At 42.4% G+C, this 12,715-nt stretch overlaps 1 protein-coding gene across 6 annotated transcripts in view; it reads right to left on the reverse strand.

Moving 5' to 3' along the window:
* Positions 1-12,715, reverse strand: part of mipol1 (mirror-image polydactyly 1) — a 31,848-nt gene that overhangs the window by 9,607 nt on the left and 9,526 nt on the right. For 5 of the 6 annotated variants that reach the window (XM_026308364.2, XM_026308369.1, XM_026308365.1 and 2 more), the window contains 8 exons: positions 10,578-10,653; positions 9,917-9,996; positions 9,445-9,724; positions 6,947-7,049; positions 6,438-6,543; positions 5,772-5,907; positions 3,259-3,292; positions 2,981-3,151 (listed from right to left, as the gene is read on the reverse strand). In XM_026308364.2, coding sequence (XP_026164149.1) covers positions 2,981-3,151; positions 3,259-3,292; positions 5,772-5,907; positions 6,438-6,543; positions 6,947-7,049; positions 9,445-9,724; positions 9,917-9,996; positions 10,578-10,653 — 986 coding nt within the window. The remainder of the gene's footprint in view (positions 1-2,980; positions 3,152-3,258; positions 3,293-5,771; positions 5,908-6,437; positions 6,544-6,946; positions 7,050-9,444; positions 9,725-9,916; positions 9,997-10,577; positions 10,654-12,715) is intronic. The other variant, XM_026308366.2, reaches the window with a different exon arrangement.

A 12,715-nucleotide genomic window follows, 5' to 3' on the forward strand; every position in this document is an offset into this window, starting at 1 on the left:
TAATCTATGACTAGGAAATTTTAGGCTTATGTGAATCATTAAGGTCAACAAGTTAATGTGTGTGTGTTTAGTGTGTATACAGATAGTTTGTGGTTGTATGAAAACTTGTGCACATTATTTGTTTTTAGTTTTTAATCTCAAATAACCATAAAAAGTGTGAGATGATCCTTTAACAGGGTTTCTGCAGAGTTCACCAAACAAAAGAAGTTTTTAACTTTTAAGTTTTGATTAAAAACACTTAATGTCACACAATAACAAGAAAAACGATATGAAAAGCCAGAGACAGAGACACTATGATGAAAAGACTGTATCAATGAACTTCCTGCCTGGTGTTTTCAGTTCACTCCTTTCATCATAATTCTACAGAGAGATTTGCAATGTAGGACCACAGACATATTTTACCACCTTTTTCAGTCATGCTGAGAATGAGGGAGAACAAAGATATTTTTTATTCTAACAAGAACTGAGGGATGAATTTAACAAAATAAATAATGACTTTTTAAATTAATATTCTTTTCATGTTTTAAGACCTTTGTAAATGAAACTGAAGGAACTGACTTAAATTCTTCTGAAGACTTTTGAGGACCTGCAGTGGGAATCAAACCAACAACCTGTGTGCGGTGGGTCCAGGTGAGCTTTGATAACCTGTAATAACCTGTAATTACCTGATATTAACTCAATAAAAAGCAGAAACCTGCAGCTGTTATATGAGACGATTGGAGAGAGAGGGTGAGAGAGAGAGGTAGACAATGACCTGGACAGCCCTCCCCCTCTTTTCTAATATTTCCCAGAAGTCCCGGCGGCGGCAGAAGATAATCCCTGAGAGATGAGGAGAGGGAGCGAGGGATCGTGAGCAGCGGGGGGGAGGAGAGGAATCCTCCAACGTGGAGTGCTCTCTCTCTTCTTCTTCTCCTTCGAGGATTATGGCGGCATTTGAAACATATTTCAGCGCAGTGCGGCGGCGGAGCGAGGGCGGGATTAAGGTGTTACCGTGGAGGGGTGGTGTTAACGCAGAGGGGCGGGGTGTTAAAAGATGGAGAAGCAGTGATATCGTGGGGGTTAGTGGCGGAAGGCTGGGTGATACTGTACTGAAACCAATAGAGCACTGGGGTTAATGGAAGGTGCAACCAGGAAAAGAAAAGATGAAGGTGTGTTTCAAGGTTTGCTTCATCACTACAAGTACTGCATCAACACTCCAAGTTCTACTTCATTTATATCTGTACCTATACCAGTACTGCTTCAATCACTTGTACAAGTACACCTTCGGATAGTACATTTAAATGTGTACTTGTACCATCTTTGCTCTTCCATCTGTGCCCTGACGACTGTTGCTATGGTGATCAGTGTTGGTGCAGGTCCGTTACCGTGGTGACAGCAATCAGTCAGTGAGGGAACAGATGAAGATTTTTGATCTCATCTCATTTTTTTTTTCCATCAGGAGGCGGAGCTTTTGAGCCCGCTACTCGCCCCATGGCATGCTGGGAGCTCTGCTCCCCCATGTCGTTCCTCGATCGGCCAGCTCTCTCTCTATGTCATCCCTCCATCAGTCGTCTGCTCATTTCTTTCATTTTCACTCGTCCTCTTCTCCGACCACCCCCTCCCTCTGATCCTCCCACAGAGAGCAGTATATGAATCCAGATGAATTGTGGGTAATAAATCCAGCACACTGCAGGTTTTGGTAATAAACTCTGTGAACTGAACTTCGATAATAATCAGCCTCCAGAGGAGAGACGGGAAGAGGAAAATCTGGATTTTCTTCTTTAAACTTAAACTCCAAACCTTAAACTTTTTAATCAGCCTCTGAATCTTCTTCACTTATTGATTGTTTATTGACATGTTGTCCGGATATCTGACTTTTATCGGGTGAAAATTAGACCATGCAGACCTGAAAGAACCTTTCTCCTCTATACATCATGTCTGATTGTGAAAACATGGATAAATATAATGTAGAACAAATATATATTTTAACAGGTGATAAAACACAGTTAACACATGTTCTTAAAAATGGAAATTTGAACATTACAAATTCAGACCAGAACAGCTACTATGGGCACCTGGTGCTGAGCTTGTTTTCATGAATGTGATGATCAGAAATGCCACAAACACAAAAATGAATATTGTTCATTCATGTTAGCTTGTGTTGATTCTACCAAGAGCTGTTTAAACTGCATTTTAGATTTCTAATATTTTTCTCATTTTATGTTTTTATACTATTTAACTTATATTTACTACAAAATTATACTACAGTTCCTGTTATATTTACTTCCAACTTGTTAGAGTTGGGTTCATAGAAACCAGAGAAAACAGAAACTGTCAGATCTGAGGATATACAGAGGAAACTATCAACAGCTACACCTGATTGATTCTACAGCTGAAGCCCAATCTCAGACAGGCTTTGGAAAACTGTATTTCTCATTTCTGATAGGGCGAAAACAAAAAGGGGTGAATCTTACCAAGTACTGCACTCTCTTGCTGACTGCAAATATATCAGGGATGACCTGTTTTATGTCTGACAACTGTCTGAGCCTGTCAAAAAGTTTCAGGAAATAATATAACTAATTGTCCTTAATATGCTTTTAAATGGAATGAGGTGCAATTATTCTTCAAGACAGATACTTTCCTTTCTCTTGGCATTAAAAGTTTGCTCCTCTGATAATTTATTTGAATCAAGTAATCAAGTGTCTGTGAATATTTATTGGCTTTAGGAATCCTGATCTCAGCGAGAATAAATTAAGTTAATAAAATTTGGTTGACAATGCCTAGTTAGGTTCTACTGAGCTCGATGTATGGGAGACAAACAGTGGCCAAAACATGTGACCATAACACATGACCTCACCAGCGTGACCTCTGCTACTGGTGCTGCCAGCTCATGCAGTGAATGAGGATGTCTGTAATATCCATGATTAACAGATTTATTAGAAACACTAATTGTCTCACTGAAGACAAGTTCAGTCTGTCCCAGGCAGGTAAGCAGCCTCACCTTGGCGACAGATCCATCTCTCTCTTCCATCACAGCCTTCATCTCCTGAGCAGTGATGTCATCTCGGCGTTGCCGTGCCAACCGTAGACGCTGAACCAGAACTGACCCAAACTGTTCAACCTCCTGGACAGAGTCAGCATCACAAACACGCTGAAGGAGATCGGAGACATCCTGAAAAAGAACATACAGGTATCAATAACACAACTGAGTTTCAACTATTATACAACAAACTACACCAAACTCTCATGACTCGTAAAGTGACTGTAAAAATGTTTTACCATGTCTGAGTCCTCCAGGTTCAGGTTCTCTGTCCTGAAAACACAGTTCCAATTCTATTAGTACAACAGGCAAACAAAACCCCAACAGCCTGACCACAGGTTTAGCTATACGATAATTGTAGCATCAACAGCACGTTTCGCGTTCGATTATTTCAGCACCTGTGACAGATTTTCTTACTCAAGGTTTGTTGTAGTTTTTCTCTGCTAAGCAGCTTTCAAGAACTCGACATTTGGAGTGCGAATTTTGCTCTGAAATTATGTTTTCCGGGTGCATATTCATAAACCAATTTTTGTGTATAATTGAGGAAGACAAGATAAGAAAGAGCTCATTTCCTCTAACCCTGCTCAGATGCTCACCCCCGTAGTCCTGCCACTGACCAAATTAAGCCTGGACCTCTGCAGCAGCCTGTTAGATGACCTGAGTGTCACGGCTGCAGCAGATGTGCAGTAATTTTGTCCCGTGCTCCCTAAAGTCCAACTGAAACTCTCCATCATTTTAAACTCATTGTAAAGCTATGAGGGTGTCGGCTGAGCGAACTACTGTCTGTTCAGGAGTTTATTTCTCCTACTGAAGGCAGCCATGACGGTGGACGTGGAGCTGGTAACTAGCTGATCTCCTGCCTGTCCTCCTGGGAAGCTCTTTTCATTTAGCCTGCTGCTGTTTTGCTGTAATAAACTGTAATAAGGTGGTCGAGGCGGCTCCACTCTGCAGGGAACAGCAGGTAATGAAAGACCAGCCGCCTCCAATAAAGCTCCTCTAACACCCTGCTTACAGCCCATCCAGCCCGGCTCAGCCCGGCTCGGCTCGGCTCACTCCACAGTGTCATTAACACTCCCACTCACACCTCGACTCAACAGAAACACCGCCGTCGGCAGCCATTAGTGGGATCAAATGATCCACATAAGAAAATCTTCATTCGTTTTGGAAGTTCCACACATCAGATTGAATATTTAAAATCTGCAGCCGGTGAATGTACACGGTGAATGTACAGACACATGGAGCCGTGGGCTCTTTCATTTACCTTTAAATTGTAATTATGTTTTAAACTATTCTGGACATGACACAAGCAGCACAGTGACTTAGTGGTTAGCTGTTGCCTCACAGCAAGAAGGTTCCTGGTTTGAAACCCATCAGGGGCCTTTCTGTGTGGAGTCTGCATGTTCTCCCTGTGCTTGTGTGGGTTTTCTCCAGGTACTCTGGTTTCCTCCCACAGTCCAAAAACATGTATGTCAGGTTGATTGGTGACTCTAAATTGCCCATAGGAGTGAGTGTGAGTGTGTGAGGTTGTTTGTCTCTATGTGGCCCTGTGATGGACTGGGGACCTGTCCAGGGTGGACCCCTGCCTTTCACCCAAAGAGAGCTGGGATAGGCTCCAGCAGATCCCTGGGACCCTGGTTAGGACTAAGTGGGTACAGATGATGGATGAAATGAGGCAGAATGAAATAAAACCACAGTCAGATCAGATTCTGTACACAGACAAAAGCACTATGTCCTCTCGGCTTTTGCCAATGCATAGTCAGGATCCCTCAAACAGCAAAGAAAAAAAATGCTGCCCAGCTGCATTATCTAAAACTGGCACATAAAACCATCTCAGAACTTTACAGCAGAAAAAAAAATCCCTCTGCCACATAAACACAGTGACAATGGGTCACAGATTAACACTTTCATTATAATGGTGAGAAAAGCTGCATGGACTCAGCTGTTCCCCACAGTCTGGTCCCTGCTGGTACCCAGATCCAGGCCCTGGTGTCTCTCAGCTATACTACCCCCCAGGACTCTCTGCTACCTACAGCCCTTCTGTTGTTATTCCAGCTTCTCTACCCTGTGTTGGCAAAGTCCGTTCCGTCAATGAGCCCCCCCCTGCCACCTGGCCAAGGTCAGAAAAAGCCAGTAGTGGTTTCCAACAGCAGCCATGGAGGAGTCTCTGCAGCTCAAAGTGGGAACCAGTGGCTGCCAGAGCCAAGAGTGCTCACTCAGTCCTGACAGGTGGAACATGCTCCTATATATACTCTTCCACATAAGCAGGATTGTGGCCTCCATATCACTTAGTCTCTTATCCTATTTGACTCCTTGATGGTATGAGTGATGAGGAGGAGTTAGTTGTTTACCTCATCCAGGTAAATAAGTAAATAAAGCTGTTTGTGATTTCACTTTCTCCGACAGTCGCATCATCAGCTCATTACAAAAACAGACGACCGTGCTGTTCAATGTGGAACTGAACCTCAGCCCAGTGTTCCCTCAGTTTGAGCTCTGGGTTTGGTCTCCACCACCTCCTGAGGGAAATCTCTTGCTCTTTAGCTGCTAAATGTTCCACTATGTTCACCAGCTGGTCTCTTGGCTGTGTCTGTCTGGACAGTGGCTTTTTTACAGCTGCAGGTTCAGCTGGTTCGTCATTGACACTCCTGCACCTCACTCACTGGTTTACATTGATTCAGACAGTGGAGTAAAAGTTCACCTGCTGTTTCTGCTGCTGACAACAACTTCTCACATCAAACTGTTAATCAAAACAAACCTCACGTACGCAGCGGCCTGCTGCAGTCGCCGTGCACGAAGCACAGCCTCGTCTCGCTCCTCATTGGCCAGTAGGAGTCGTGACATCACAGCCTGATCTCTGTCCTTCTGAGCTGCTAGCACCTCCTCCAACACCACTGAGGACATGAGGAAGAGGAGGAGAGAGGAGTAATATTCAGAAATACAGCAGAAACCATAATACAGCAAAAATATATATGCAAATATATGCAGCAAATATGAGGAGAGGAGGGAAGGGGAGAGGAGAGGAGAAGAAAGGGAGGAGGGAAGAGGAGAGGAGGAAAGGGAAGAGAGGAGGGGAAGGAAGAGGAGAAGAGAGGAGAGGAAGGGAGAGGAGAGGAGGGAAGAGGAGAGGAGGGAAGAGGAGAGGAGAGAAGGAACGAGGAGGAGGTGCAGGTTTCATGGATGTTGTGTTTCTTTGATAATCCTGCTGGATTAAAGTGACACACACAGCTCAGTTAAACCAACACTGCATCTGTGTGATTGCTGGTTAAACACACACAGTTCTGTTAAACTAACATCTACTCGTTAACATTACCTCGTCTTAATTACAGACTGTGTGTGTAAAAACATTCAAATATTTCAGAAGTTGAGGTTGGATCAGATCTGATTAGGAGTAAAGTGTATTGTACACCTGCCACCCTCTCACCTGCAGGTCTCTGCCAGCCTCTGGCCTCCCTCTGCTCCTCCCTCAGCTCCTCCTCCACCTCCCTCCTCTGCAGCTCCTTCTCCTTCTGAAGTAGCTGATCCTGCAACTGAAACACAGCCAGGTGTTACTGTACCTGAGGCCCTGATGTGATGCATTCACAAATGTCATTAAAACACCAGATGGAGTCAAACTAACAGACAGTCGCTCAGATTTTCAAATGTTTGGTCCAAACCAAAGAAATTCATTTAGTGTAACAGATGGACAAGAAAGACATTAACCATGCACAATAGAGAAACTGGAACCTGAGAATTTTTAAGCATTCTTGAATAGAAATTACTAAAATGATTCATCCTTATTCGTTTTAGTTTTTGATAAATATTTGCTGTATTGACTAATTGAATTATGTTACTAATCATTGAATGCGTATGTCTATATGCTCAGACACGGTTATGGTGTGATTGGCTCCGCCCTCCAAACGTATGCGGCTAAAGTTCCCAGTGTATATTTACCTTCGTGTTGACCTCTCTCAGTGCGTCGAGCTGCTTCAGCAGGAACGAGATGTTTTTGTCTCGATCTAAATCCTGAACTTGACCAAACACGTCCTGGTGAAAACTGCAGAGACAGAAAAGCTCCAGGTAAAAACAAGACAGGTTAAAGCGGACATCAGGTGAGTTATACATGATCGGTTACACCGAATCAAAAATCTGTCACACCACCAGTATCTTACGATGCTGAAGACCATTGAGTTTTGTGGTTTTCTTCAGACATGCTGAATAATATCTGAATGTGACGTCTGCTGCAGGGGCTGGATTTAGTCCAAAAACCAACTAAATATGAGATTTCCCCATTTGAACACAGGAAACATTAGGAAATTTTATTACTTCCCTCTGTCCCTCTTCTTTCTATTCTTAGCCTCCATGTAAAGTGTGGGGATAAAACGTGACATAATATTAAACAAAAACATTTAAATAAATGTTCACAGGTCACAGGTAAACTGACTGGTTGTCATGTGATGCACATGCCAGTTTGAACATTTGGTGTGAATGACTATCTGCGGCAGGTGAGCACCCCCAATGTGAGTTGTGGCCAATGACAGCCTCACTGACCACCTGTGACATCATCTCAGGACATTTCATTAGGGTTTCACCTGTGTGTAGTCAGGTCAGGTGTTTTAACCTGCAGTTGTGGCCTCACATTATCAGATATGAGGTACAGAGATGAAGGCAGCAGGTTATGAGGCGTTGCTTTAATAAGCAGCGACTGATGTTCGCCTGTAATTCTCTCATATCACCTTAAAGGTCAGGCTGCTTCTTAGCGTAATAAAGCGGGTAAATAAGACACTGGAATATGGCTGACACTGTCTTCTGTAATTGACTGTTTCTCACTTTATAATATCAGCTGCTTCTAATCAACTTCCCACCTCGATTCCTTTTACTATCTTTCTATTTCTGTCTCGCTCTCTAACGCTTCCACTAATCAAATCAAATCTAAATTTAATAGGTCACATTTCATACAATGATGCAACTCAACCTGATCCACGTCTCATCTGAAAATGCATCAAAAAGAGACAAAAGAAGAAGAAGAAAAAAAAAAACATGAATTACAGAATCTAAAGAAAGCTGACGAAGTTTAATGAAAAGTATTCAACTTTTTAATAAATGTGCTCAGTGCCGACAGGCTCTAAACATATCAGATTAATCAAAAAACCCTAAAGAACATTATGGAATCTCCAATATTGATAAGATTATTATTTAAATATATAACCATTTATAGTTCTGACACATTGTGCCATATGTGATGCAGCCAAGGACTCCACACATTTTAAGTTCAGTTTAAAAACTAGCCCTGGTCATTAACAAATAAATAACATTAATACCACTGAGACTGTATGATCAATAAGTACACTGTTGAATAATTGCTGATCAATGATCTACTGATGAATTGCTGATGAATGATGATGTGCAGTGATTGTTTTCACAGTGAAATGTTTTTGTTCCACACAAATTAAGCTGCACATGGAAATGAGCTTGTTTGTAATAAATGTAATAAGCTTTGTCTATGTTAACCAACTAAATAGATAAACACTGAATCAATATGGTTCCAATTTATGCTTTGGGGTAATTTAATAATAGTCAAATCTTTTAGAATGTGCTTAATAATATAATTCTTATTGTTTCAACCTATAATTTTGTTCTGTTATTTTTCATAAAACACATTTTAAACATCTCACCAACAAAGCAGCTACAAACTATTGTTGGGATGATTACTCTCATTAATAAAAATGAATAACTACCTGATTCTACCTGGCCAGCAACTATTTTGACCTCTTAACATTTACGCTTCAAGTCCATTCAGTTCTCACACGCACTGGATCGTTTTTACTCCAACAGACCATGAACCAGGACCCATTATAAAGAAGGTGTGCTCCAGATAAAATCATTATTTTATTTATCACCAGGTCAAAAAAAATTCTGAACAAGCCACAAAGCATCTAAAATGCAAATATTTGTTCAGTGTATGTAAAACACAAATGTTGGCAACACCAGCATGAAATATATCAGAAATGTTGCTGCTGAAGAGCAGAAACGTTTCCAGACAGCAGACTCGAGTGACCAGAGCCTGACATACACACCTATATTTCTTAGAAATGACACCTGGCATTATTGGTGCATTCCATTTAATCCAGAAAGTTGAAATTTCTGAGTTCCCAGGTAATGATGAAGTCAGATTTCCAGCTAAGAAGCAATCCCATCCTCCAAATCCATGTTGGCTGCTGCAGTAATTAATACTCTGTTTATTAGCGCTTCTGTCTTATTTGTGTTTGTGTAAACAGTAGGACCCACGGTTCTGTCCAACTTCTGGGATGGGGGTGTGGCTATGCGGTTTGATGAGCTAAAAACTGGTGTTGCTGACAATGACAAACTGGCACAGATCTTATCTTGCTTTTCCAACTTGTTTACTGGAAGTGAACAAAAGTGATAGTGAACAAAAAGATCCACCCACTCACCTGCTGGCATTGGTGACCAGGTGTCTTCTGAGGGCGGGACTACCAGGACCTCTGGATGCTCCTCGTCCCTCAGGGGCATCACCAGAGCTTTGGGCCTGAGGAGAAGGACCTCTGCTAGCAGAAAGATGTGTCTCCATCTCTGCTGCACCTCCTGGAGGCCTGGGGGACAAAGGACAGGCAGACCACCTGTGGGGCAGGGCTGAGACAGGAGAGACAGGCGACCTCTGAAAGACGGGTGAGGGGGAGCAGGAGGTTGGAGGTTCCTGGAGGAGCTGACAGACTGAAAGACAGATAAGTATCAGTGTGGCTGCAGAAAATGAGTCTAGTTTCAGATTAATTTCAGGGACATCTCAATGGAGAGATGTAGAATAAAAAATAGCAGCTGGAGTTGATATTGACAGATCATGACTCATTAAGTCATCAAATGGATGGATGGCGGAGGGGTTGGCGGATGGACAGATGAGGATGTTACCTGTGGTAATGTTACCCTGAGGCCAGTCAGTGTGGTCCTGGTTCAGACTGATCCCATTAGAAACAGGAAGTGAAGAAGACCTGGAATCACACATTATATGTGTGAGCAAAGATTTTCAGCAGGACTGAAGGTAAAAAGAAACTACACATTTTTCTTGAGAACCACATCAGAAAAGTGTCTTCAGGAGTTACACCTGAGATTAGGACGATCCTTTATGGGCTGTGACATTTTGTAAGAGGTGACACTTGAGAATGAGTCCAATCACAACAGGCTGCAAGTGTTTGACAGCATTTACCTGCTGAGCTGCACTGACACTCAACCTATCTAACTCCACCAGCAGCTTGTTTATCGGAAAAGCTCCTGTTTTACTTTTCAAGCCTGATTCTTGTGAAACTAATATCATTTTACATCCTGTTTGAATTTGATAGATAATACACATATTCCTTATGTGGTGTCTGTAAAACTAAGGTCACCACATTATCATTTATTTTCTCAACTTGATGACCAAACATGGTCCTGTCCTGTTGCCAGAATCCTTCAGCATTAAGAGCTTTTGAGTAAATCATGAGATGAACACACACATTTTACTGTCAGGTCAGTGTAGCACTTTTACCCTGCAGCCTCTGGGGGATGCTAACAGGGTGTCATACACTGTGCCTACCTGTCAGGGTGGCAGAGTTGCTGCCTGGCAGGTGAGGGGAGACGCTGCTGCAGCTCCACATTCACTCTGGGATTAGCTGCAAAAACAAAAAGACATTCAACTGAAACATATTGTTACCCACCTGCCTGTCTGCGTCTCACTTGTCTTTCTGTCTGACCTGTCTGCATCTCATTTGTCTCACCTGTCTGTGTCTGTGCATCAGCAACAAGCTGTAATCCTGTCGTCATGTCAAGCTTTTTAAACACTTGCAGCTTATCAACAAAGCAAACACAGCTTTAATATCTCATTAAGGCCTTGTTAAAGACGGTTAACGACTCTAATTAGACACGCCACCAATCAGAGCCCAGCCCCTCAGGTGTAAAGAAACAGTGACACATACTTCGTTAAATGCCTGTTAAATGAAAAGTAAGCAACAAAACACACAGAGCTCAATCACACAGTGATTAAACAGCTTTAATGTGTGTGCTCGTGTTTGTGTGTGAACTTGTGAAAATGTGTGCATGTGTTTATGTGACAGGTAAGACAGGCAGGTGAACAGACAGACAGGTAGGTCAACAAACAGGCAGACAGAAAGCTGTGTGAAGTGAATTAAGGTGGGTGTAAACAGTATCAATGTGTCCATCACACCTCAGTATTAAATGTTTCACTGAGGGACAGCTATCCACAGGTAAAATGAACAAATAATAAACGTTAAACATCAATACAAGGCAGAGCACCTCCACAGGTGGTCAAGGTTTACATGCTTTGGTTGTTTGGTTGTTTTACATGTCATGGTTACCTGCCACTTTGTAGTGTAGATTAACTACTGATCGCATCAGATTCCCCAGGTGGGCTCATAATCAAAACTCTGATCTAATCTGTTGTGACACCAGGACATATACCACCATGATGGGAATAAAGTCTTCGTTCCAAACCTGGACTCACATTGTCTAATGTCTGTGGTGCTGTGCATATCAAAACCTTACCTGAGATTATACCTGTGAATCAGTTTAAAGGTCCTCATGTCAATGTACAAACACTGTGTGCAACCTTATGAACGGTCTGAACACTAATCTGCATTTTAATGATAAATGAGGCCGCAGGACAGAAACCAGGACCCTGGTTCTGGTTCTAATGGGATGGTTTCCATCATGACTCTGGGCTGCAGGTTTAAAAACATCCAGTACGGTCACATGCACGTTACTGGGCCCGGGTGTGACTCTGCTGCATTACAGTTATTTGATAATTTCCTCTTTTTCACTTTGAAACTTTTCTCATTTGCTGCCGTCCTCTGCCCCCCCGTCCCTGATCTCCTTGTGGACTCAGAGCTAATTGAGCGCGGCGTCTCTCCTTATTATTCATGTACAATTACAGATGTGATAATGTGCTTAAATCCTTCTAAATGACCGTTCATGCCTCACGCTCGCTTTGAAGTCTCGTCAAAGATGGAAAAATCTGCAGAAAAAAGGGAAAACACAAAGGCCAATCAGAGGACCAATCTGTGTTAACCAATGAGGAGAGGAGGGAAGGAGGGGTGGGGAGGCGCGTGCCCCCTCCCCTCCTTCCCTCCTTCATGTAATATAAACTAAAGTCCATTAATTTTTTAAGCTGTATTTAATACATTTTGTGCAGAAAGTTTGGTGCGGTGAGTGTGGGGGTTCCAGCTGACTACATGAATATTAATGACGGTGTTACGATGATTAAAGAGGCTTCAGCTCAAATCCAACACAATCCGCCTGTGATCCGGTCCGCCGCCGCCACGCCAACACCACCACGCCACTACGCCGCTGCACATGAATTTAGATACGGACATTAAGCCGAGGAGAGGCACAACTTAAACAGGACACACACATTAATACAGAGGCACAGCAAACACTGAACACACATGAACACACACACTGTCACTCTGAGCTTTCATCCCAATGATGTTTTAATAGACTGAAACAATTAATCGAAATTAAGTGTTTAATCATTAACTCATGTCACAAGCAAAACTGACAACTAAACAGTCCCAGTGTCCAATACGCAAGAACTTATTTTTACTAATCACATACAGCAGTGAAACACATTGTTTTGGGCTCTGAACTGCTGCCTAAATAAATTACTTTGGACATTGTTACTAAAAAAAAAATAAATTTGATTTTATGGCAAGTTACTGA

The sequence above is a fragment of the Mastacembelus armatus genome, unplaced genomic scaffold, assembly GCF_900324485.2.
Source record: "Mastacembelus armatus unplaced genomic scaffold, fMasArm1.2, whole genome shotgun sequence".
Classification (NCBI taxonomy): Eukaryota; Metazoa; Chordata; class Actinopteri; order Synbranchiformes; family Mastacembelidae; genus Mastacembelus; species Mastacembelus armatus.